Source organism: Suillus clintonianus, assembly GCF_016758775.1.
Source record: "Suillus clintonianus strain FC179 chromosome Unknown DEU56scaffold_42, whole genome shotgun sequence".
Classification (NCBI taxonomy): Eukaryota; Fungi; Basidiomycota; class Agaricomycetes; order Boletales; family Suillaceae; genus Suillus; species Suillus clintonianus.
The window spans coordinates 151,230-171,622 of NW_024539266.1; the positions used below are offsets into that span (position 1 = coordinate 151,230).

Genomic DNA, 20,393 nt, shown 5'->3' on the forward strand with positions numbered 1-20,393 from the left:
AGGTTCATTAGAAGCGATTTTCGATATCGCGAGCCATCCCTAAATGCTATCAGTCAAATAAAAGGAATCGGAAACCATACAAATTATTCCATGGACAATCAAAACAGCATGATGAATCGAGGCCTCGTTTTGCTTCGATGGAACCGGCCGCTGTATCCCTGCGTAACTAAGACCCGTGGACTCGCAGTACTGAACATTTTCAACACACCATGGATGATGATTGAGTGCACATAAGGTGATTTCACCTTGCCCTCGTATCGGGGCGGACCGCATATGTCTTCCGCCTCCCGAGAACCTACATGAAATCGAGATAAAGGACGGTGAGTAACCCGCCAAGGAGTAGCATGAAAGGAGACAGACGTGCAAGTGATCAATTGTGCGCTGTCACTAGCTCGCGTGGGTGTGTCCTTAACGCCAACCTCCAGCGCAAAATTCCTGATGGCCCAAATAGTAAGACGAAGTTCAGTCCACCGGAGATAATATCGAGTGACAGCGTATATTGATAACGAACAGCTTTTCCGCTTTGGCCCCAGTATCTCTGAGTCACCCGCGAACCAACACGGGGCGTCAGAGCGAATCCGCCAACAAGTCCAGCATCACCGATCCAACACAGATGTCTGGAATCTGTTCATGTGCGTGGGTATTAGTGGGCAGAAAGATTTGACGGACATTGGATCAGGTTCAAACCCGACTGGTACTCCTATTATGTGTTACATACTGCTGGTTCAAGACTCGCTTGCAATAAAAGGTTTGCTGTATCCTCGCCTGCCTATCAATCGTGTGACTGGTGTCGGTCACGGCTGCCTGCCCAACGCAATCATTGGCATGATGAAGGGAACAACGACTCGGCGCAGCTTGCAGAAAACGCTGTAGGATATGCAAGAAATGGAGAGAAGGATGACCGTCACGGTGGAGCTTACGCATACAGAAAGTTCAATAATTGAATAATGAAGTAAAGAACGTCGACCAAGCCAGCCTGCCGGGCGTGTTCGAAATTACTACATATGGACTAAGTTGGTTTGTTTGGCAATATCCTCTGATCCAAACAACGCCTTGGACCTCATTTCCTTTAGTCGTTTCTCAAGTACATGATACATGGCAGAGGATATCAGGCTTCTCGGGTCTTCCATAGGGAAGGAACAGGCCCCTTGCTTTGAATTAGGTGCAAGACTTTCTTGCCAGCCGCACCTCGTTCAAAGCACGCAGGCCGGTTTAAAATCCGCTGAGACTCGTCGGATCGCGACCTGAGTCAAGATTCTGATGCATACTGACCATGTCAGCCTTCCAGGTATAAAAACCCCAACTCTATACCGGAAACTCCAGTGGTCATCTTTATTGTTCACTCCCATCGTCCTCTGCATATTTGCATATCCGCATATACACAGACGATTTTACTTGCATCCATCTATCGATATGTTTTCCAACAAGCATAACATTTGCAGATCTTCCTGCTCTTCTTCTCTCTCTTCCGCCCTCTCCCTCGTCTTCATTTTCGATGTTCTCAAGCTTGTCGCGCTGGTCTTCTTTTACGTCGTCGTTATCATGGCTGGGCTAGCCTTCGACGTCTACAGCTGCCAGCCTGGCCCTACGACAGTCCAGGATCCCGTTCCAGCTATCGACTTCCTTAGGCCTCAGGAAGCGAAGAAAGCGGCCCGCCCCTCCAAGGTTGCTCCTTCGTCGGCTACAGGTGGATCCGACTTCCCTTCGTCATCATCGTCCCCAGCCATCCTTGAATCGTCTCTGGACAGCCCTCGTCTGGTCCCTGAGGTTCGGCTGCGCTGGAGCATTAGCTGTTCCGATATAAGCCCACAGTTGCACGACACTCCAATCGGCCCTCACCACCACGTCCATGCGCTGTTCTCCGATGCTTGGAACGAGAACACCATTCTCCTCAAGCAGCTCCTCTGCGTTCAGGACAATCTCGATGTAGCAAACGCCGATATAGATGAACTGGTGGTAGAAAACGCAACTCTGAGCCACCAGATGGACCGTCTCACACGTGACCTAGAGATCAAGCAGGTCCGTCGCGACGAGGCCGATTCAATGTGCCAGGATGCCACAATCAAGATGTCCTCCCAAAGGGCGACGATCTCCTCCCTTCAATCCGCAAACGCTGCGCTCCGATTCGAGCTCGCAAATCTTAGGGCCGAGCGCGATGAACTCGCAGCCGAGAGAAAGGAACCATCCGACCTGCAGAAGGAACATGATGAAGAAGTCGAAGCGTTGCAAGGAACGCTTGTCCGGACGAAGAGGGAGCTCGAAGGAGCTAAGAGAGAGCTCAGGAAGTTGAAGAGAGCTGCTGCAGGTGAGACATTTTCTTCACGCTCCTCGCCGTCCTCTAACTGTCGCGAACAGGAATTCCTGAGCTGCAGATCATATCTCCGGATGGGAAAGTTATACCCCATGGTAATGCCTCGAGCTGTACGTATTCCCGTATCTCGCCACAACTGTCCTTGGCTGACGACCTCCTAGCTACAGATTCCTTGACAGAAGATCAGAGCATCGCGATGAGGGAACGCCTCACGCTCGCGTACACCGAGGTCGTCAGCCTCAGAGACCAGTGCAAGGCTTTGTGTCGTCGTGCTGACGAAAACGCAGAGCTGCAGGATGATGTCAAGCAACTTCTTGCGCAGCGTTCGGGTCTCTGGGATCAGGTCGAATCGGCCAAGAGCGCCTGCCACACGCTGGAAGAGGAAAACAAGAAGTACTTTCACCAGTATGTGGAGATCAGAGCCGCGCTAACCAAGGTGGAGAGGCGGACCGGTCAGTCATTTTGTCTCTTTGCTGTGGTTGGCGCTAACATAACTGCTCGTTAAGGAATCGCGATTTCGGTCATTGAAGAGGAGGAAGAAGAGCCCGAAGTTTCGCCGGATGCTCAGGGCTGCCGTTCGGCGTTTGATGATGACTCTGACGACGAGTCCATCACTTCCTCAACCTCCTGCTACTCGATGGCATCAACAGATGACTTCGACAGTAAGGTTTTGTCAGCGTCTGGCGTTTTTGGTGGCTAATTGTCTTATAGCGTCCCTGCACTCTGAGGTTTACACACCTCATACATCAGTCCCGTCCTCACCATGTTCTCCTCCACTCTCTCCACCCCCTTCTCCCCCTTTCACGATGCCCTCTTGGGTTCCGCGTTTCGACTCAGATTGCACAAATTTCGCATTCGCAGTTGTTCCGGAATCACCACTCGCGGATGCGATTTCCGCGTATGTCGGTATCCACCAGCCTATCGAAGTCAGTCATCGACGATTCGTTACTCGTCGTGGTCTCGGTATTCCCATTGTCCGTCCTTCTTGGCCCTCCGTTAGCTCCATCATTGTCCCTCTCGATGAAGCATCCCCAAAGCGGAAGTTCACACTGGATTTGGACGATGCGATGCCCAAGACTCGTCGTAAGCACGAAGACCGTTGATGCATCAAGTTTGCAGTGCGTCTCGTTTGCAGAGTTTTTTTCTTGTTCTTTCCTCCAGTATTTTTGCCTCCCTTGCCTATCTTTCCAGTCCTTGATTTCTTTACTTTATTTTCTCTCTTCTCTCTTTCCTCTCGTGTCCGCGATTCGTTCGCCGGTTTTTGTTTTTGTTAACAGGCTGTTCCTTTGGTTTGCGGTGGTGCTGGTTCCGGTTGCATCGTTCGGCTGGGATGCTTTCCCTCGGGGATCCTGATGAGGTGAAGTACTTTCTTGGGTCTCATTGCTGCTTATATCTGTCTTCCACGTTTGCCCTTTAAAGTGGCACGGGACACTCTATAGGTGGTTCTGTTTCTCTTGGACTTGCGGATCTCTCGGACTGGACTCGTCTAGTGATAGTATTTAGGCTGATCCTGTACTCCGCTTCCTCGTTGCTGTAATTCATTGGAATTGTCAGGAATTGTATTGCACTCTTACGACAAATCAGTCAGGCGAGCCTGCGATATCAGACTTTGAGACCACGTTCAGCGCAGATTGGTTATCAGTTATGTATTTACGCCAGCGCATTGATGGGAATTCTGGCAACCGATATCATCGCATAACAGTGCACAACATGCGGCAGTCACGAGGCGTGACACCATGATAATAGTCTCTGTCTCTATAACGCGAGTGTGAATTTATTCAATCGACCACAATCAAGCTGGCGCAGGCTATCCACTGATAATCAACAATAATGGGCTGTGTCCAAAGGCAAGCGCCCTCGTGCGCTAGGACAATGGCATTTGTCACGTGATGAAACGCGAACGCGTTTGTTTGTTCGTGTTATGTGTGGATGGTTGAAATTTAAAATGGCCATTTCTGGAATAGTTCAAGTAGTTGCTCTCATCTTTCCGTTCGCCTCTTCGTTTTCCATTTCATCCATCTACTGTGCACGCAAAGATAGAGTACCTTCTGCGTCAATTAGATAGCTCATGTCTTCCAACCTACCAGTGAGTCCCATCCTTTCCCGATTTTCTGTTGTTGTTCAAGGGCTTGTCGCTGATCGATGTGATCTTACAGACTCGCCGTGTAACGCGGGTTACTCGTACGACGGTTCAGAAGGACAGCGAGAATGCCAACGCCCGCCCATCTCGTATTATCTCCCGTGTGAAGCCTCCATCCACGTCTGCCATCCCTGCTCCTACAGCCACACTCCAATCCAGGGCCTTGGGCGCTACCGCCACCTCTCGCGCAAAAGTCAGCGCCAACGACGAGAACAAGCTCGACCCTGCTCTCCAGGGAAAGCGTAAGCGTGAGGCTCTTGGCGAAGTCACGACCAAGAACATCAACAAGAACAAGGCCGCTGCCACAGCTGCCAAGGACGCAAAGGGCAAAGGCAAAGAAGTAGCCGCACCTACTAAGGAAACGTTTGATGGCGTAGTGATCAAGGCGAAGCCCACTATTCCATTGAGACAGACTACCGCTACCACCATTCGTCGCACTACTAGGTCTGCGATTGCTCCAGTGGTCAAACCGTTAAAAGATGTCAAGGAGGAACCCGTAGTCAATGATGAAGACGCGATGGCTGTGGATGATCACCCTCCGGCTCCTGAGCCCTCGCGACGTGTTTCAACCCGCAGGTCGGGGGCGAACACCCAGCAAGTGATCACCCAGGAGGTGCAACGTGTTCAGACTACTCGACGAACTTCTTCACATCTCGTCTTAAAGGCCGAGACACAGGACGAAGTTCAAGATGATCGTGTATTTAAGAAGAGGCGAACGTCTTCTGATGCTCCTGAGACCGACATAGACGAGCAAGCGCAGCACGAGGCAGAAGTGGCGGCTGTGCTAGATGACGATGTGGCACCAGAAGCTGACCCCGATGGTGACGAGTGGGACGACCTCGATGCTGAGGATTCCGATGACCCATTGATGGTCAGCGAGTATGTTGTCGAGATCTTCAAGTACATGAAGCTGACCGAGGTGCGAGTCTTTGAATATTTTCACTATCCTGTCTTAACTAATGCGCCACCTTCAGCTCATAACGCTTCCCAATCCGGAATACATGGCGTCGCAAAAGGAGCTGGCCTGGTCGATGCGTGGAATCCTTCTCGATTGGCTGGTGCAAGTACACGCCCGGTTCCGATTGCTTCCTGAGACTCTGTTCCTTTGCGTGAACATAATCGATAGATTCTTGTCGGCACGCGTCGTCTCCCTCGCTAAACTCCAGCTCGTGGGTATTACGTGTCTCTTCGTTGCTTCCAAGGTCGAAGAGATTGTCGCACCATCCGTCTCGCACTTCCTTCACTGCGCAGACTCATCCTACACCGAATCCGAGATCCTTCTCGCAGAGCGGTACGTCCTGAAAACGATCGACTGGAACTTGAGCTATCCGAACCCGATGCACTTCTTACGCCGTATAAGCAAGGCGGATGATTATGATGTCAAATCGAGGACTATGGGCAAGTATTTATTAGAAGTGGGCACCCTCGAGTGGCGGTTGCTAGCCACACCACCTTCCCTGGTTGCTGCTGCGGCGATCTGGTTGGGACGCCTCATTCTCGGCAACGACAAATGGGTACGTCATGTGTATGCCACATTTTGATCCCTTTGATAACATTTTCGGATTCTAGACTCCCAATCATGCCCATTACTCGTCGTATGCGGAAAGCTCCATAATTCCGACCGCCAACCTGATGTTGAACTATATTCTCAAACCTGTCCGTCACGAATCATTCTACAAGAAATACGCTGGCAAGCGATTCATGAAGGTGCGTCTTGATGAGTTGCGCGTGTGAAGTAGCTGACCTAGTCATCTTGCAGGTGAGCATACTGGTACGAGAGTGGGCTCTGGAGCGGTGGGAAGAGGGCGAGCAGGTGTCTCTTTTGGCCGAGTTGCCAGCTATTCGTGCAAAGAATCGGGCGGAAAGGGAGCGGCTAGCAGCAGCAGGCATGGACGGCGACGAGGATTTCAAAGATGAAAACTCATAGGGCCGACGACGCGCATGGTCCCTACCCCCTCGTTCAATCTTCTACATCATCACGGCTAATAATCACTCAAAACGCATATCCATATTACGGACACCTACACCATCTAACCCCCGCCTGCATCATATCCATCACACGAGCATCATGATCATTGTTAATTTTGTGCAACTCAACCATCAATCCATCCCACAATGCCAACTTCGTTTTTTGTTCTTTGATTTTGTTCTTTATGTTGATCTTATGATTATCAAATACCTTTCCCCCCGCACACCCGCCTGTTTATGCGCCACATCTATGCCCTCTGCTCTGCGCTCGATTTGTCGCTGTCACACTGCTGTCTCAGTGCTCTACGCATCTCGCTCGCTGTCCGCCGCGCTCGATTTGTCGATTCGCGCAAATGCACCAGTACCCGCCCGGACACCCCCTCCATTGTTGCTTGCTCTGTTCTCGCTTGCATCACGCTTTACTGGTCATCGCTCTGTACATTTCGTGTTACCTCGTGCATATCCCGTTCAGCTACACCTCGCATATCGCCATCATCCTATTATCCGTTTCGTTGACCACAACCACTAGGACTTTATTTGTTCATACACCGTCGTTTGACCCGACGCGTTCTTTGATAACTTGTTATTCACTTGAAATTTCTGAAGTGGTGAGATACGTTCTGTATAATTGTAGGAAAAAAATAAAGAAGAGTCATCGTCGTGCTGTTGTGAGGTCCTGAGTTTTAGCTCTGTAGAATTTAAGATTTCAAGAATTGCATTACGAGACGTTAGGGCTTGAATAGAAAAAAAATACTTGGTTAGATGGTATAGAAAAAACTCTCTGGCGGGGAATCGAACCCCGCTTTCCCGCGTCCATCGAGTGATGACAGGCGGGTGTACTATCCGATATACTACCAGAGACATGTTCTGGGAGAAATAACTCCAAGTTTGTTGACCTTCGTTCCATGATACTTGCAAGATGACGGTCATCTCAAAATTTCGTTACAAGTTGAGAAATACTTCCACTTGTGCAACTTTCAGTGAAAATTTAAACGAGGGGCCGCCGACGAAGAGGGCAGCCGCTACACTCTATCCCATCTATGTCTGGCCCAGGCCATGGACTTCTATCCTTATGATCAAACTACAAGTGACATGGATTCACCGTGACAGATCTGACAACGTGCACTTTCGCGACGACAGGTTAGTCCACAGCTTCTGGTTTCTGGTCCGTTGGTAGTGCTAATAGTGTCGTAAGAATGGCTTCGCTGGCACATAAATATAAGCCCTCTCCGTCATTGAATCGGCCAGGTCTCTACAACGATCTCAGGCACATGGACTCTACTGAAATGCCTTTGAGGAAGTTATCAATTAATTATTGATCATTACACGTCCTGTCGCCTGTGGCTTCAGTGCCTCGTCCAATGATGGCCCTGTGAGAGATTGTTACCCCGGTGTCTTGCCGCACCCCGGTGTCCTCACGTCGATATCCTCGTCCCTTTTCGTCACGTGCCCTCTCAAAGAGACACTGTCATTTGACTACAAAGGCTGGACAATTTGGACACGATTGCGTCCCCTTAATTTGATATACTGTCCCAGCGATGCTGCGCTGGCTACTTGTTGTGCCTGCCTTAGCAGCAGCTGGCATCCTTGTGTTCACTAATCCTCTGAAATTTCGCAGAGAGCCGCACAATGCATTGAATGCACCACCACCACCACCCCCGCAGTGTTGGGCACAGGCCTGGGTGAGAGCGCCCGACATGGTTCCCGGCGATGTTATTGTAGGAGACGTCAGGATTAAACTCAATGGACCAGCATGCGCTGATGTCGAGAGCTATGGCCTTGGCTTGCGCTACAAGGAAATGATCTTCTGGAAGTTGAGGTGACCAGTTTCTCTCATGTCCTCGATGCAGTTTTGCTGACGGCACGATGCGCTAATAAGACCAGAATCCAAATACAGTTCTATGGACTCAACTCGTGATGTGCTTCGCGCCCGGATGCCTTTCCAGCACTCTGGGAACCCACACTACAACGAATTACCACTAAGGGCGCTCGAATGGGCGTTCCAGAAACCTGAACACAATAAAGACTTGTGGCCTGTGCACGAGGAAGAACGGATTGCCTTTGAGATCAAGACTCCTCTGGTTAGTGCGGAGGGGGCAGGTACGGGTCGAGAATTCTCGAGTAGAGTCACAGTTTGATGTTGTGAACAGATCCATTGCCAACAACCTTCACAAGTCAATTTGGAATTCTGGTGCCAAATACAAACTACCCTCCAGGATTTGACTACCGTCATGGTGCAGAATTTGACTACCGTAATGGTGCGCCAGGCAGGCGAGGTATCGTTGGAGGTCCGGATGTAAGGAAATTATTATTGATTTTGTCTTGAGCTCAATGTCGCGACAGATTATACGAAGCGAATCGAATTACGAGTACTTCGTCGAGATCAGGTTTAGCAATGGCACAACTTGGAATATTCCTGCGGGAATAACAGCCTTCAACCCGTTCTACGTCTCAACTGAAGATGAAACGCCCAGTGTCAACGTATCCATGTCACCCTCAGGCCCTGGTCGGGGACCGCGGCGAAGGGAACAATTGTTGGATAAACTGTCGAGCAACTACACGGTTGAAGTATCCTTTCCTGAAGGAACTCAGATTAATCAAGGTGTGTTCCAGTGGCATGGAAACCTTAGTCTGGTTATCTGATTGCGCGTTTTCTAGACTCGTCAGTGAATATCACAGCCACTGTTCATCGGACAGGATACACGAGTCGGACAGACATTCCTTTGCAGTTGTGCGCGTCTTCGACAACCGCCAACGAATGGCGTCCTCGGGAGCTCAAGAACCGATCACAGCCAGGCATGTCATACGTCAAGGCATTGGTCCCATCCATAATTTCCTCCATGAACCCCTCTATGCAGCAATCGCAAAAATTTCAGGTCTTCCAACGCCCATGCAGAGAGATCAAATTTGTGGCAGCTCCTGCAGGCTTGACTCACGAAGGCCACATTTCTTCCACGTCCTCTGAACCACTGTCATTTTCCGTCCACGTGCCTCAGGGTTCTGCTCCTGCCTTTTTAACGTACTATCAGAATCTGGGACATCGTGTCACTCTGAATCTCCAAGTCAAGCCCGATCCATCAGAGCCATGGGGGAATGATTTTGAGAAGAAACGATGGGAGCAGCAGAAGCAACGATGGCGGCAGCAGACTAGATGGATGGATGAAGCTGATTTTGATTGGGTGCCCTGGTCATTTCCCACACAGCATCGTCTCCGAAACCTGAATGGCAACGCCGATGTATCATTCAGTCCAATGCAGGACCAGCGTCCTGTGCAACCAACGCCAGTTCACTATCTGTCAAACGAAGCTCGCCAACCAGCATTTGTCGATGTGTCAGATATTGCTGACCTCCGGTCAATGACGACCGAGGAACGCGATCTCCTTGCCCCAATTGCGCAGCCGTCTATCAAGGTGTCTGAAGGAGGAGAGCTTCCTAATTGGTACTTCACCCCCAAGTACATGATAATGGAGCACATGGAGCAGCCCATATATGTTGGCGACACCTGGCTCAATAAAGTATTGTCGGTGGTTGCTGAAGGCCATCACGAGAGAGATATGGACGGCTTTCTCGATATGCAGTGAATACGAGTAGCAGGTTCTCCGTTGATGTATTTAGAGGCATATGATCGGTATTCAAGTTGTAGTGTATGCCAGAGGGTTATCGTAGCTTTGTGTACATTTAAATTCAACACCGCCTCCTTCCTGCGGTCGCGGACGACAGCGTGTCCATGGAGATTGCTGCTCTCAGCGCTCTTGCTCTGGGATTTGTGTTCGTGGGCAGCGGAAACGGGAAAGGGGAGATTACGAACACGATCTTGCAGACGGGCCGCCACGCTGATGGAGAGGGATGACAAGGCATTGGATGAAGCCACTGGTGGAAGTTCTTTAGTTAAAATCGAATCACACAGACACTGCACTGCCAGACTGCAGGCCATGTACGAATTGTATCGGTATGATTTGGACAATGTGAATCCAAAACAGCTTGCAACCTTGGTGGTTTGAACTTTGAACTTATCCAACGTGCTACTAGTACACCTTGAACTTTACTTGCTATGCGACGTCTGGCTTGATTCAAAATGCTCACTCCTTTGGCCCCATTGCCTTCTATAACGCCCAAAGGGGGTATACTTACTAGCCTTTGGCAAGACGCAGCTTACGTGAGGGGCGAATATCAAGTGTATGTTGCGCAAGCTTGACTTTCTTGCTTCGTTCAGTGTGACTATATTTATGCGGGATTCATCTTGCAGTCTATCGAAGGGAGCGCCTACGAGCAGCCCCAGCGTCAACGCTGTCAAGCACGTGTTCGTCATGGTCGCACCGCCCAAGTCGCTTGCTGTGTACCACCACTCCCCCCCACCCACTCACCTCATACTCTTCCCAAATCTCACTGGGTTTACTTGAGATCAAATATAAGTATATTTCGTCATGTCAAAAGCATCAGGCACCGCCGACGACAATGAGGATCAGCGCGCTCACAATGATGAACAGCCTCCCCCGCAAAATGACACCGTAGGACCTACGAACGAGTAAGTTGCGACTTTATGGAATCTGCCACCTACCTAACAACAAGACAGGGATGCGATAAGTGGTGAACCTTCTGTGGTGCCGCCATCAGGGATGTAAGTGTTTCTGCCCTGATGCTTCTGTGTCCCTACTCACCAGAACTGCAGCTCGAACACTGGGCGTTCCCAGCCATCAAAACTTCACGTACAGGAAAGCACCCCCAACTTGAATGTTGTATCGGATGGCGATTTAGCTCCGTAAGTCCCTATCAATGTCGATATCAAATAAGCTAATGTGTTGTCTCAGCGAGGGGGAGAAGGACGTGGTAGAGATGGACGTGGAGAAGAAGGACGCGGATGAGAAGGACGCGGAGAAGGACCAGCCAACTTTAAACGAATTGTGAGCGAAAAATCAGTCGAGCGATCGTAGCTGATAACATCCTACACGCAGAGCAAGTGTCATGAAACAAGTATTGGGTGTTCTCCAGGACTCGACGATTGCGTCGAAGAGTGGCAAGGACCACCGCTCTCGTTTCTGGGGGGTGTACAAAAGAGTCGCAGAGGAGCACGACGGCGAGTTCCTTGAGCGATACACCAGTGACATGGACATTGTTTTGGTCTTCGTGCGTGTCGCATGCTCACATTCAACTCGCTTTGAGATTGACATTTGATCAGTCTGGTCTTTTCTCTGCTGTCAGCACGTCTTTTATTGTGGCAATGGAGCCCAATCTCAATCCCAACCCCAGCGACACGACGAATGCTCTTCTCACACAACTCGTACAAATCGGACTCGGAAACCTCACTGCAGCGGGTACTGCGGCCGCAGCGCCAGGATCTACGTGGTCGCCGTCACCGACGACTGTATGGATCCAAATGATCGCATACGCAAGCTTGTCCATGAGCTTGCTCGCTGCTTTCGGGGCCGTACTGGGCAAACAGTGGCTCGGGTACTACAAGTCGAACAGATATGGCCGCGGCTCGCAAGAGGAACGAGGAAAGCGCAGGCAAGAGACGTTCGACGGCATCATCACATGGTATTTTGATGCTGTCGTGCAATCCTTTCCGGTCTTACTTCAGATCTCCCTTCTTCTTTTTGGGATTGCGCTCGGCGCCAATATGTGGACCGAACAACCGAGCATTGCCTGGGTCATCATTGCTACAACGGTCTTCGGATTTCTGTTCTATTCGCTGACCGTGATGGCATGTTTGATATCTCCCGCCTGTCCATTTCAAACGCCGATATCGACGATATTGCGGATGTTGCGCATCGACAGTAAGATCATCTTGTGAATTCTGATGGTCGTTTCCAGTCTGAATCAACATTGCAGGAGTTTTACTTTTAATATTCACACCAGCCTCCAGGTATTTCCAGCAGCTCATGATGTCAGCGCATGGTGAGCTATGTTGTCTTACGTGTCCGCAGGTTTTTTACCATTTCTTGTCAGGTGTGCTGCAGCGATTGTTTGGCACCGTCAGATCGAGATGGACCCGATTGTCAGAAGCATTGAGAGGTGACGTTCTTATCTACTATTACACAGGATACCCAGTGCTAATCTCATTCCTCAGGCCCTATACGTGCGATCGGAGCATTCGCATGGCGGTCTCTTCAGCAGTCATTCACCGCGCTTCATAATGGGCTGCGTTCTTTAGTTCTGCGCTCTTCGAGAAAGGTTGTGGACTCGGAAGGACAACCACTCGACCAAAACTTGGACACTTTGGCAGAGAATGAATGCACCCTAGCTCTCTACCTCCCTGACATACCCACTGCCGGTCTAGAAGCACCTAGCATCAAGTGGCTGCTCGAGACATCTACGGATCCCGAAGTATTTCTCACGGCCGCCAGTCTTGTTCCACATGTCGACTGGCCCTTGGATCTTGACGTGTCAGACATGCTGCCCCAGCTGCTTTATAATTTTGCAAGCTGTGTCGATATTCAGAGGCAAATCGTACCTTCGTTGAAGGACAAGGCCTCTGTATGTATAATGGCTCTGAGTCATCTATACTGCGGCCGCGTTCTTCAGGCACATCCCAACCATGGTGAAATTCTTGGCCAACGGGAAAGAGACTACAATGTGTTTCGTGAGATGAGGTGGATGAACTTAGGCACAGCCGATAAGACGGTACTTTCCACGACTATGAATCTTTGTCCTCCGATAGATGACGATCCTGCATGTTCAATATATCTTCGACGGTTTGAGGATCCCATCTCTGTCTTGGAGTGGCTGTCACATTCTCTCCCTTACCATTTCGTTATCGGGCGAGGGAATGAAGGTGTAGAAGAACTTGCTATTGCAGTGATATCAAGACTGCTAAGCTCCCCATCCACTCCGTCGAATCAAATTGTCGCCAATTGCATTCTTCTTGCTGGTGTGATGATCGGGGTTCGGTTTGACAAGAAGGACATAGCTCGGATTGATAAAAGGTGCCATTGACTTATTTGGTGGTTTTTGTGCCATCATTAACAATGAAGTTGTGTAGTGCTGCTCTGCCTGAACTCGCGCAGCCCCTTGTGACGCAGTTCCAAAAGGTTCTCTGGGCATGGGATGGAGGCGATGTCGACACAGACAGCACAGGAGTCACACGCCAGGCATGGAAACTCCTCGACGTTATCTGTCGCATTCTCGAGCCTGCTCGAGCTTATTACTATACTCCTCCATCCCAAACGATGCAGAACCTGGACGTGTGCAGGAAGATCTATTCACAAGCGAGGTCATCCGAACGATCTTATCCCTGGGAGTTCTTAGGAGATCTGCAAAATGCACTGCACTTCACACTCACTGCTGCCCACATATCTTGTGACCCTGCCCGATTGTGGTATGCCCGGTTTTGGCAAGATGATTCTCACCCGCCAGAAGACTTCGACTGGCTAGTGGACTGCCTCTACTACATCCATCCCCACAACCAAGAGCCAGCATATGACATCCTTTTGCTATTGCATGGCTTGGGAGCTCGCTGCAGCCCCACTAAACAACATATGTTCATCGGGAGCCTCATTGCCTGCATGGGCGGTTGGATGCCTAACAGTTTACGTCACGCCGCTCTTCGCGCTGTTCACAGTGTCCGAAAGGAAATGGCATTAATTCATGCGATTGATGATGCAAGCTTTCGGGACATGGTTTTGACCGAGCTTTCCCCCGCTATTCTGACCGCAGTTTGTCCGGGACCAGGTGCAACACCCACCGATGATGGTTCTGACCGCATTTTTGATCGTCGCCGCGATGCGTGCTACCTCGAACTGGTTTTTGCCCTTGCGAGGAATTCCGATTGGCACTCCCATTTGTCTGGGGATCACCATATAGATCAGTGCATTAGTATGATTGCAGGTCACCGCTTAATACCGCATGCATTTTACCTAGCTGGCATCCTCCTCCGAATTGCACCTGAACAATGGTCACCCACATCGCTCGATTCTATCACAGAGCAGCAGTGGTGGTACATGCTGAGCAGTGCATGGATGAACGCATACGATACAATTGACGACATACACTGTTTCGAGTTCCTTCCCGACCTTGTGCAAGGCACGAAGAGGTATATGCGGGTTGCTGAGACGTTTGAACTCCAAATGCTCATCAGATATGTGGATGATATTGTCGAAAAACTGGAGAGGCGAGATTCAGAACAGGAAGGGCGGGGGGAGCAGGGACAGGGGGTCGCCGTTGCTGTGAAAGAGCTTAGGACGGTGGTTAGCGACATGCTTGAGAGGATGGTCAAAAGTGATGAAGTTGTTAGCACCTGATTATCACGGTGCCTGCATGTTGTGCTAGAGTCCTGCGACCAGAGGAAGGGATGGCGCAATGTGAGTGTGGAAAGGGATCACTATGAAAATCTGAACAAAGATCGATTTTGGATCATCACAAAGGATAGGAAGCTTGTAAGACCTGTGCAGAACACAATATTCTTGTTTTCAGTTGGCTCGTGGTTAACACAAATGTTTGACGAGCGCGTATATGCTTACCGATTTGAGCCTCAACAGCTATGATGTCCTTTATGTCTGCCTCGAGACACGCCACGAGCTTTTGGTGCCAGTCCCACAGCCCTTTTGCAAATCTGTGCGATGCAGTTCGCAGTTGCCTAAACGAAAGCGTTCTAATGCAACGTCGTGGACCATTCTTTGAGGAGTTTTTGTTGAGGACGCGTCGTGCAAAGATGACGTGAGCCAAGTGCTTGCAGAGGTTTTTGAGGTTGAACGTTGAAGCTTGACCCGTCGTGTAACAGGTTGACCTCTGGGACATCCTCCGATGCGTCTGGTGCACTGCTTCTGAGGGATTCTGCCTGCCAAAGTTTAGCTGAAACACAAGGCCCGGGGATGCAACTTTGGAGGTGTTTTATTATGTGAATTGCTGGTTCCGAAGGAGCTGCCCAGAGCTGACTTGTGCAACGTCGTACAGGTTGTGCAACCATGCATCTATGACAACCAACTGACCAATACTTAATATTTTCTTGGATATTTTCCGTACTCGAGCGCACAAGATGAAGATCCAGTCAAACCGTTGTTGTTGTCTTGATACGGTGTAATACAGACTGTCTTCCTGAATAACAGGTCACGTGTGCACGTGCACTTGTGATCATTATTAAGATAGGATCGTAGCGGCGCTGGAAAGCGCCAGTCCCCGACTCCAAGAAACAACGATGTATAACGGCAGCAACAGTATATCAAAATACGACAGTCGAGTATGTACAACGATCAGGCACGAATCTGCAGGTCAAATGTAGTACTAGACAAATAGACAATATTTGAGTCTACTCCTCGTCAGTCTCAAGCTCCATGTCAAAAATGTCGCGACCCTTCGCCGGCACCTTCGAAGTCTTGGTAGGTGACTGGCCTTGGAGCTCGTCAGCGGCCTTCCTTTTTCCTTTCGAATCGTGGAGAGCTTGCTTCGTGTATGCTGCACATGGCAGTAACTGCATACGCCGCAGTATGAGTTGGTAAGCGCGGGAGCCATTAGCATCACGACTGTTGGGTGGTGCATCCTTGGGTGGTCTGATATTCCAGCTGATCATAACTGTCAGAGAAAATTGAGGACATAGAATGAAGAAACTTACAGTTTCAATATGACTTCGACCTCCACGACATCACCGTCGTGTAATTTGGTCCTGTACTCGCCAACGTTGATAAGAAGTCCATGCTCGTTGCGGACGTCCGGAGATTCGACCTTGGTGTCGCCCAGCTGCGCAAGACCGGAGTAATGGTTTTCCGGGTCGTACAAATCGCGAATACGCAAACGTTCTGTGTCAAATCAGACAATGAACTGTTCGATCAAGTACCGACTTGCCTTCATTTTTTTTCGCCTGACTGGAGGATGCTGCAACGGGCCTCTGGGCTGACATCTTCGTTTTGCTGGGGCTGAGCAAACCACCAGATCCTACAAGAAAATTTGGTCAGCGAGAAAGTCGCAGCGAATCACGCTATGTACTCACTTCCAATATCCTGCCGGCTCAAGCGTGGCATCGCCAAAGTCCTAGGGTCCGGAAGATCACGAAAGAGCGAATCCGACTGCACCAAAAAGGTGTATCGGTCCTGCTCCATATACGTCCGCCAGAAGTTCGAGACTGCTGGACGCTTTGTCACTTCGATGGCTACAAAATTGTCAGTACGAGATGTCAACGCGTGTGCGCAACGTACAAGTGTTGCGAGCATCTTCAACCTCGTTGGTCAATGCGACCAGAGTATCCAAGGCTCTGGACGAGCAGTCCAGAGCCTCTTGAGGGTAATGATCACCGAGGGGATCAGATGCATGCAAAGGACGCAGTTCGAACTGCACTCGAGCTCTTTTCAGAATCATCGCGTCAAGCTGTCGATGACATGTCTCAGATCACAGTCACAAGGTAACAAAATAAAAAAACGCCAACGTACCCCAGTGTGCGGCATGTTGAAATATGGACCAGTACGACTGTACTGGCCGGTGAGATCAAGTCTAGCAGGGAACTTCATGTGAAGTAAGCTGCCACCAGCATCGACCCAATATTCCGCGCTGTCATTCATGAACGTGCGCAGAGGGCGGGGATTATTTTCAAAAGGAATATTTTTCTGGCTCGCGGCCTCAGCTGTAAGGGCACCAGGGGACCTCACACTGTAAAGGAGCGATTTGTACAAGGGCGACTCAACCACCTCCGTCTCAGGAGTAGGAGTCGAAGGTCGAGACGGCTCGGGGGTGACTGGTAAAGAGGTCGACATGACAAGTCAATAATGGCAGACAGACGAGTGAAACAGAGGAAGAAGAACGAGCTTAAGAAAACAAGACGACTGTGAAGCATCAATTTATAGAGGATGAAGATGGCGGAATACAGCTTTTGAGACTGGAGGATCAGTTTTCGACGAATGGAGCAGGATTGAACTCTTGAAACGAGTAGACGTAAACGTGAGCAGCGCGGCCTCCGAGGTGAGAAAAATGTCCCAGACTGCAATCACTACTACCAATCGCGAGATTCACCGCAGTCTCTAACTGCGGGTGTCCTGCGTTTGTTTGACCATCATAAGTCCAGACGTAATCATCAGTAATCAGACGAGCAGAAAAGTGCTGACCACCAACATATACGATCCCTTCGAGTCGATATGTCACTGCGCCATCTCGACATGGAAGCACCAGTGTCCGACTGGGAAATATCATCATTGTCTGCGTCGACTGCACCTCGAAAAATAATACAAGTGGTGTATCTCTGAGAGCCATCTTCCAAGTCGCATCATCATGTCCCGCAGACTGCTCACGGCGATGGGACGAGTTCAGCTTTGCCGTTTGCCTCCGAAGCCAAAGCTGAAACCAGAGCTGTAAGGACATTGACGTATTATTCGTATCATGCCAATGAAAGGGAGCGCACCAACACGGAAGAACGAAGTTGAGGATCTCGACGGCTCGTGTTGAACTTGGCGAAGCTGCTTTAACCTTTTTTTTTTTTTTTTTTTTTTGTCGAATTATTGTCCGTTTTGGGGTGTACTACCCTATGTAGGACATTACTAACTAGGTTCGGGGGACACCTGTCCCCCTCCGTGTCACCGACCTCGCAAATGCCCTGATGAAGGGGTGACCTTCATCAGTCCGCCGTTCCTGCCGGCCGTTTTAGGTGCGCAGGTCTTCTACTTCACGGGACCGTTTGCTGTGCTGTTCGTGAGATGAGGTCCCTGACGGTTGTTCTTGGATGATACAAGTACTCTAGTCGCTAGGCGACTTGGTACGATGGGAATAATGGTGTGGAGCGGCATGGTGTTTGTGGGAGGGCTGGGCGTCTGCTCGTCTGGATGCTGGCATGGGCGCGTTTGTTCTGATCCTATTCTTTCTTCGTCTATTCCTAACACATCCACTTTCTGCTGCTGTCTACCTCCTGCTTCCCTCGTGTTGAGTATGGTTTGAGCGACCTGCGCTTCGACCTTGATGCGTTTTCTTCTTGCGTGATTACCTGTGATTACGATTTTCTTAAGTTATTCTTACTTTTTTTGCGGGGGGTACATCACCAAATGTAGTACGTAGGCGTCCAGTGCTGTTGACATATCGAATGAGCGGTTCACTTGCTTCCGGGTTGGAGAGTAGAAAAGGTAGCGAGAAGGCGTTTCGACGGAGCGAGGTTGAGAGGACATGTCGAGCGCGCGCGTATTGGGGACATGAGATAATGAAGTGTAACACCGTCTCCGCTGTGTTTGGACAATGAGGGCAGTCAGGTCTGGGGCTTTTCCCGATACGGAATAGATGCTGGTTGAGGGAGACATGTTTCGTTCGAAGCCAGAGGAGCATGCTGGCGTGTCGCTTAGGGAGTGATTTTACGAGTGAGATGAAGGTGCCTCTGAGTATGTTCGGGTCGATGTTAGATGTGTGATCGTAGCGCGGTGACTTCTTCCAGAATCTCGCCCATCTCTCTGAGGATTCCCGTTTTTGTGCCTGTTTCAGAGCCGAAATGCTGCTTGGTAGTACCCCCTTACGGAGGTACTTGGGGAGTTGGCGGATGGGACTGGATTCTCTTCTGCTCGTTGCTGCCCGCTTTGCTTCCTCATCCGCGATCTCGTTCCCTCGTACTCCATCATGTCCGGAGATCCATCTAACCGTCACTTTGAATCCTTGACCACGGTTAAGTTTCTTCGTCTTCGTTAGCATGCTGCGAAAGTGATCTATTAAGTAGTGGCCGGGTTTCGTCGAAAAAATGTCACCGGATTTGATTGTAGCTTGATTATCTACGAAAATGGACGCCGGGAACTCGATATCGTCTTCTTGAGAGAGCAGTTGTGCTGCTAGCGTGAGTCCAACAGCTTCGGCCTCGTATACCGTGTGATCATCTTCCGTGCCCAGGTGATATCTCAGGGTCTTCGGTTGAGGGTGGCCTGCGCGAATGAGCACCGCAGCTGCTCCAATGTTTCCATCAATCCCTGAGCCGTCACAATAGATCTTGATCTCGTCCGTTACGTCGTTGTGGTCTTTGATGGCCTGTTCACGTGACGTTGCGATGGCGGTATGGTATGGGACCTGCGAGCTGGGGGAGCGTCTGCTGTGGGTTATCGTTTCAATTGAGTCTATGTCGAGTTGAGACGCGTGATATAGATGGTGAAGCGAGGACCGGTGACGCTTGACTAGTCTTTTTGCGGCTTTTCGTACGGGTTTGAATAGGGGATGTGTGTGGGGATGAGCTGCCAGACGAATAGCGGCCTGATAGCAGAGGTTTTGCGTGCGGTGTTCGAGTGGTAATAATTTCGCGTGGGCTTCTAGCGTGTCTGTCGCTGTAGTACGCATTGCGCCAGTGATGCTGAGGGCCGCGAGCCGTTGAACTCTCCTCAGTCGTTTGATTACTCCGATTGATCCATGCTGGGGCTTATCTTGTTCGCCTATGAAGAGAGGGCGAAGCCATAGGTCTATGGCGTAGAGCATTTTCGGAAGCGCTACTGCTAAATATAATTGACGCATTAGTGTGAGTGGAATACCGTTAGAAACAGAGGATAAGCGGCGCAGTTGGAATACGTATGCCGTCCCTTTCGCCAGGGCATACGCAATGTGTTCTTGCCATCGTAGAGCCTGGTCCAACACTACTCCCAGGAACTTATGGGTGGAGGCGGGGATGATGGTGGTGCCCCGCGTAATGAGGGGGGGACGCTCTTTACTGGAATTCATGGAGAAGTCGACTAATGCGAATTTTGAGGTTTCGAATTTCGAGTTGTGGTCTCTAGCCCAATCGAAGCCGCCGCCTGGCCTTTCTAGCATTTGCTTGAGGGTTTCGTGGGTCTCCTGGAAGGATCTGCCAATGGCTAGAAAGGCCGTATCGTCGACGAAGGCCAATGTCCGTTCGTTCTTGCTGTGACCTTCTGCTATATCTACAAGGTCAGAATCATAAATGATATAAAGAATCATTGATAACGGGTCGCCTTGCCCGATACCGTTTCGGATCGGGATCCACTCTGAAAGGTGACCGTCGAACTTGAGCTGCGTGCGACGGTTAGTGAGGAGTCTTTCGGTGAAACCGACTAGTGATTCCGGTAGGCGGCGGGATCTCATGTTATG

At 50.2% G+C, this 20,393-nt stretch overlaps 7 protein-coding genes and 1 non-coding gene across 8 annotated transcripts; 5 read left to right on the forward strand and 3 right to left on the reverse strand.

The window, feature by feature from the left end:
- The first annotated feature begins 1,051 nt into the window (after positions 1–1,051).
- DEU56DRAFT_901836 (uncharacterized protein) lies at positions 1,052–4,197 on the forward strand. The gene is made up of 7 exons (XM_041356566.1): positions 1,052–2,305; positions 2,356–2,421; positions 2,473–2,763; positions 2,818–2,973; positions 3,023–3,394; positions 3,589–3,668; positions 3,866–4,197. The coding sequence occupies exons 1-7, from the start codon at positions 1,261–1,263 to the stop codon at positions 4,049–4,051; spliced, it is 2,196 nt and encodes a 731-aa protein (XP_041207757.1). The 5' UTR covers positions 1,052–1,260; the 3' UTR covers positions 4,052–4,197.
- A 50-nt stretch (positions 4,198–4,247) lies between these two features.
- On the forward strand, positions 4,248–6,575 carry DEU56DRAFT_396559 (cyclin-like protein). The gene is made up of 5 exons (XM_041346017.1): positions 4,248–4,397; positions 4,468–5,370; positions 5,426–5,965; positions 6,021–6,158; positions 6,211–6,575. The coding sequence occupies exons 1-5, from the start codon at positions 4,380–4,382 to the stop codon at positions 6,376–6,378; spliced, it is 1,767 nt and encodes a 588-aa protein (XP_041207758.1). The 5' UTR covers positions 4,248–4,379; the 3' UTR covers positions 6,379–6,575.
- Positions 6,576–7,196: 621 nt separating this feature from the next.
- Positions 7,197–7,280, reverse strand: DEU56DRAFT_t68. The gene has a single exon. It is a non-coding gene; the product is annotated as a tRNA-Asp (tRNA).
- Positions 7,281–7,957: 677 nt separating this feature from the next.
- On the forward strand, positions 7,958–10,044 carry DEU56DRAFT_981165 (uncharacterized protein; the record flags this gene model as incomplete). The annotated part of the gene is made up of 6 exons (XM_041359822.1): positions 7,958–8,238; positions 8,299–8,519; positions 8,570–8,715; positions 8,763–9,021; positions 9,078–9,996; positions 10,035–10,044. 6 exons carry the CDS (start codon positions 7,958–7,960, stop codon positions 10,042–10,044), a joined length of 1,836 nt encoding a protein of 611 aa, XP_041207759.1.
- Positions 10,045–10,876: 832 nt separating this feature from the next.
- On the forward strand, positions 10,877–12,220 carry DEU56DRAFT_396617 (uncharacterized protein; the record flags this gene model as incomplete). Its single annotated transcript, XM_041346018.1, has 6 exons — positions 10,877–10,944; positions 10,993–11,037; positions 11,089–11,178; positions 11,228–11,320; positions 11,372–11,543; positions 11,596–12,220. Coding segments are annotated over 6 exons (1,083 nt in total), but the record flags the coding sequence as incomplete, so codon positions are not given.
- Position 12,221: 1 nt separating this feature from the next.
- Positions 12,222–14,714, forward strand: DEU56DRAFT_396618 (uncharacterized protein). The gene is made up of 4 exons (XM_041346019.1): positions 12,222–12,314; positions 12,366–12,431; positions 12,487–13,342; positions 13,399–14,714. Exons 1-4 carry the CDS (start codon positions 12,299–12,301, stop codon positions 14,654–14,656), a joined length of 2,196 nt encoding a protein of 731 aa, XP_041207761.1. The 5' UTR covers positions 12,222–12,298; the 3' UTR covers positions 14,657–14,714.
- A 1,833-nt stretch (positions 14,715–16,547) lies between these two features.
- On the reverse strand, positions 16,548–16,972 carry DEU56DRAFT_692388 (uncharacterized protein; the record flags this gene model as incomplete). The annotated part of the gene is made up of 2 exons (XM_041347159.1): positions 16,548–16,687; positions 16,765–16,972. Coding segments are annotated over 2 exons (348 nt in total), but the record flags the coding sequence as incomplete, so codon positions are not given.
- A 1,726-nt stretch (positions 16,973–18,698) lies between these two features.
- DEU56DRAFT_715103 (uncharacterized protein) lies at positions 18,699–18,962 on the reverse strand (the record flags this gene model as incomplete). The annotated part of the gene is made up of 1 exon (XM_041347573.1): positions 18,699–18,962. A coding segment is annotated over one exon (264 nt), but the record flags the coding sequence as incomplete, so codon positions are not given.
- Positions 18,963–20,393: the final 1,431 nt, after the last annotated feature.